General features: G+C 46.2%; 1 protein-coding gene across 1 annotated transcript; it reads left to right on the forward strand.

The window, feature by feature from the left end:
• Window positions 1-1,359: 1,359 nt before the first annotated feature.
• LOC124924350 (calponin homology domain-containing protein DDB_G0272472-like) lies at window positions 1,360-3,953 on the forward strand. The gene is made up of 3 exons (XM_047464403.1): window positions 1,360-1,426; window positions 2,075-2,927; window positions 3,002-3,953. The coding sequence occupies exons 1-3, from the start codon at window positions 1,360-1,362 to the stop codon at window positions 3,951-3,953; spliced, it is 1,872 nt and encodes a 623-aa protein (XP_047320359.1).
• The last annotated feature ends 628 nt before the right edge of the window (window positions 3,954-4,581 follow it).

Raw genomic sequence — 4,581 nt, forward strand, 5'->3', positions numbered from 1 at the left:
AACTCACAATCAATGGTTATGTCTTCCCTCCAAAACCGATCCTATATAAGGAGTCATCTTCTAATCAATTTGCCACATCCGAAAGCATAAAAACACTTCTGAAATCCTTTGAATTCCATCTCTCTCAATACCGTAATCATGCCGAGCCGAACTTTGGGAAACTTTCTAAGCATCGATTTCAACTCATGTATGGAAGAATGGGACGGAAATCATACAAAGAAAACCATGTTTGAATCCTTTATTGATACCAGCCTTCGAACCTTCCTCGAAGAATCCGGTCCCATATTTATTGAGGATGTCAAGGCATTCTTCAGAAGTTCCTGCATCAGGGGCGACTACATTGTCTCTACGGTAAGGGACCACACCTTCTGGCTTGATGAAGCCGAATTTGCCTCCCTTCTCAATCTGCCCACAGAAGGGTTCTCTGATTTCCCAACTCTGGAGGGAATTGATGCATTCTACTATGCACTACTCTTCTCTGGAAACCTTAATCCAGTGGAAAACTATGGGTTAAAAACCCGCCTCGGTCGTAATGCTCAACTCCTTCTTGAAATTGTCACTCGGTCCATTCTTTGTCAGTCCCCAAATCAGCGGTACTCAAAGAAAACCTACAACATGATGACCCATATCTTCAGCAAAACGACCATCAATTGGTCAGCGGTCATCTTTCAAAACCTGAAGAACATGGTGCTGACCAAGAAATGTCTCGGCTATGCACCTCACATAAGTAAGTTGATTCTCAAGTACCGGCCAGAGTTTGGACCGGGTACACCGGCATCCCCCTCAAACATTCTTGATGCAGATGCGGTGGAAGAGAAGTTCTCCAGAATGGTTTTTACTTCTTAAATGCCTATTTTCGCATTGAACTATCCTTTAGTTCTTTCTCTGTATTGTCTCTTGAATAAAATTTCATTTCAGTTTAAATGACCGGGTCTTCTTAATAATTTAACATCTTCAAATTACAACCGCGCCATTATCTGGTCACATATAAAATCACTTAATAGTCAAAAGAATGCAAAACTCTGATCAATCGAAATAACCGGTTAACTCTAGAAAACCGGTGCGTCATCAATGGCGTAAGCAAAAGTTTTGGAGGGAAATTTCCCGCACAAAACTCCCGCCTCCTAGTTTACCGCCCACGGATTGGCGGCTTTTCACTCCCACCCACGGTTTGCCGCTCCTTTCAACTTGGAGGGAAAACTCCCGCCCAATGTTGATGGGACGGTTGGGCTTCCAAACCGCATCTATAAAAGGGACTCTCGGTCATTTTATTTCATTCTCACGCAAATCTGCTTTCTCTCTCTAAGCTCTCTAACTCTCTGAAGCGGTTATCTCTCAAACTCTCTCAAAATCTCTAAAATGGGGCGCAACTCGGCTTTGTTTAAGCACCTAACTCAGGTGGATTTCGAGGAAATCCGACTGAAAGGTACGTCCGAGGCAAAGGAGGTTATTGACCGGGTCGTCAAAACCGGTCTGGAATATTTCCTTGGCGGTCCTCATGTTCTCTACAAAGATGCGGTCGAAGAATTTTTCAAAACCGCAACTATCTCTAATGACAAAATCACCGCAACTGTATGCGGTACTGAAATAGAGCTCACCGAGGCATCGGTGGCAGAGAGCCTGCGCCTTCCAACAACCGGCCAGGATGCAACGGCGGACATAGAGATCAAAACCTTTGGGGCGGCTTGCCAGATTCTCTCGGCGACTAAGGAGCCGATAAAAGTATCCGGTAGCAAATCGACGTTGAAACCGGAGTACATTCCAATCTGTGATATCTTCGCACGAGCGATTCTAGCACGGGGAGGAAACTATAGCAGCCTAACAAGGGACAAAATCAGGATGCTGATCGGCCTGATAGAGGGAACAAAGGTCAACTGGGCAAAAGCGGTGTTCAACAACTTAATGGATATGGTGAAACAAGATTCAAACCGGTCATGGGGATACGCCGTTCCTCTCGGTAAGATCTTCCTTCACCACAATCTCAACATCGGTCCCGGCGTCATCGTCGCAAATAGAAGCCTCATCAGATCGAAACAATTCTTAGAACGGAAGCAGCCGGTCCCCGGTTCCACAGGTGGCCGAAAGAAGAAAGCCGACAAGAAAGCGGCCCCAGCTAAAGCAAAAGCAGAAAGCAAAGGAAAAGAGAAAGTAACTTTCTCGGAACCGCCGCAGCAGACGGAGGATGAAGAGTCGGCTTCCCACTCTGAAAGAACCGATACAAAGAAGACCGAGGACGAAAGATCGGTCAATGAAGACGAGCATTCGGCCCAGAGCCCCGATAATACCGGTCCTGATACCAATCCTGAGACCACCGAGGGTGGTGAAGAGGATGGTGAAGAAGGTGATAAAGAAGCCGATGATGAAGGCGGCGACAAAGACAAGGAGGAGGCCGAAGAAGCAGAGGCCGATAGGATATCTCTGAAACTCCTTCAGGGCGCCAAAAAGCGAGCCGAGTCAATTGAGGAGTTATACCTGGAATGGCACGAGCACCGGTTCAGCACACCGTATAGGGAAATCCTACCGGGCCACACAGACTTGGAATGCATCCAAAGACTAGAGGAAGTGGAGGACTTGATCATGAATCTCACAAAATCCAACACAATTCAAGAGGTATTACACCGTACCTGCCTCTTAAAACCAAAGGTCCAACTACGGAAGCTAACCACACGCATCCGGAAAATTACGGAGGAGTTCGAAGCGGTGGGACCGGAAGACACCTTAACACCGCGAGTGTTAAAAAGGCTTGAAAAAGCCAAAGAAGACCTCATTCAAGAAATTGACCGGCTAGAAGCAATATGCAGTCAAAGAAAAATACCGGTCTATACTGCTCCCCGGATCGAAACAAGTCCGGATCACTGTCCAACACCTCCAAGGGAGAATGCGGCATCAAAAGAATCCGATGAAAGAGCGGATCCTAAACTCACCGGGCAATCCCCCCTTCACAACCGGAAGTCTCCGCATCAGACTTCACAAATGAATGGGTTGAGGGCCGTCTTCAAAGGTTTGAAGACTCAACCGCAGAACGGATTGATAGCCGTATACAAGAGTTTGAAGACTCCGCGGTTCAGCCATTCAAGGAGAGATTCCAAAGAATTGTTGGCTCGGCACTCAAGTTCGCCGACACCACAAGGTATCTCTTGAACAGAACTCAGGACCGGCTCTCAGAAATCGACGAAGATCAGCAGGAAGAGGCGGCTCTGTGCAGTAAATATTTTAAGCGAACCGTAATTTTGGAGGATTTGACCTCCGAGTTAAAGAAAGACTTCGACCGGCTCGAAAGAGAGACCGATCAACGATTGGCGGAAGTTGCTGGGGACCTGGTCGACACAACACTCGGACGGGTCTCCGAACTCGAGAAGAAAAATGAGGGTCTCGAGGCCGAACTGAAGGCGCTTTCCGAACAAGTTGCCGAATTGCTGAAGGTTAAGATGAACGCGGATGCCGCGGCTGTAGAGGCTGATGCCCAAGCGGCTAAGAGGGTCCAGGATGCGCTGGACGCCGAAGCGGGTAAAGAGAAGGAGGCACCGCGATCATCCCAACTTACCGAAGAAGAAGAGGAAGCCGAACGGATTCGAAGGTCAGAGGCCATGTTCCCAGGATTTGCTAAGAAAGCAGCCGCTCAAGCTGCGAAGGATGCTGAGCGGTTGGAAAGGGAAAAACGGAGGCTGGAAGGCTTCGCAGCCGACAACAAGAAGAAAAAGGCGGCCTCTTCTGCTTCAGCGCCGAAAAAGCGAAAGAGGGAAGGCTCAATGAAAGTTCAAATAGCCGACCTGCTCAATGAGGTCACTGAAACAGTCATTTTGAGTATACCGCAGCAGGCTGCTCAAGTCGAAGAGGAAGTTGAAGAACAACTGCAGCACCGGTCTACAAGACAACGAGTCTCTGAACCGGCCAATCGACCGCAACCGGAGAAGAAAAAGCGGAGCATATATGACTTCTCGGACTCGGAATAGGGGCTCTCTTTCCTTTACTTGTCTTAGTATTTTCATATATCATGTTATTTTCGGCTATCTATATATATAAAGCTATTTTTGAAACCGGCCATCTTTTGCATCTTTACTTAGTTTTGATAATTTTAAATAAAATAATCAAAAAGGGAGAAATTGATAAGATAAAAGATAAAGACTCTTCCAAAATTTTTTCTCAAAATTTTTCGAAAAAAATTCTCCTAAGTCAGTTTCAAAAATCCGGACAAACAAAACAACCGGCCTACGGTTGCAAACTTACATGATTTTGATAATTTTAAATAAAATAATCAAAAGGGAGAAATTGTTAGATAAAATTAGACCGGTTCAAATAAACTTAACTTAAATAAAACTTTCCATGTAGGAACAACGAACCGGACCGGACAAACAAAAGGACCGGATAAGAAAACTAGCCGGTCAAGCTACTAAACCGACCAAGAATACTTGGAACATGACCGCACAAAGAAAGGATCGGGACCGGAATCATCAAACAGCCGATCAACCACAAGGCAGAGGAATAATCGGAAGAAGTCCGGTTAAGTCAAATGACCGACCAGTACAAGAAGACAATTCGGGTATCTGTTGAGAATGATACCAAAGGAACAGACTGAACACT

Source organism: Impatiens glandulifera, chromosome 2 (assembly GCF_907164915.1).
Source record: "Impatiens glandulifera chromosome 2, dImpGla2.1, whole genome shotgun sequence".
Classification (NCBI taxonomy): Eukaryota; Viridiplantae; Streptophyta; class Magnoliopsida; order Ericales; family Balsaminaceae; genus Impatiens; species Impatiens glandulifera.

Excerpts from the sequence above, each read along its gene's own strand:
- LOC124924350 (XM_047464403.1), top strand. The coding sequence starts at position 1,360 with ATGGGGCGCAACTCGGCTTTGTTTAAGCACCTAACTCAGGTGGATTTC. Across the intron at positions 1,427-2,074 it reads CGAGGAAATCCGACTGAAAG|GTGGCCGAAAGAAGAAAGCC; the intron begins GTACGTCCGAGG and ends CCGGTTCCACAG. Across the intron at positions 2,928-3,001 it reads GCGGATCCTAAACTCACCGG|GTTTGAAGACTCAACCGCAG; the intron begins GCAATCCCCCCT and ends CCGTCTTCAAAG.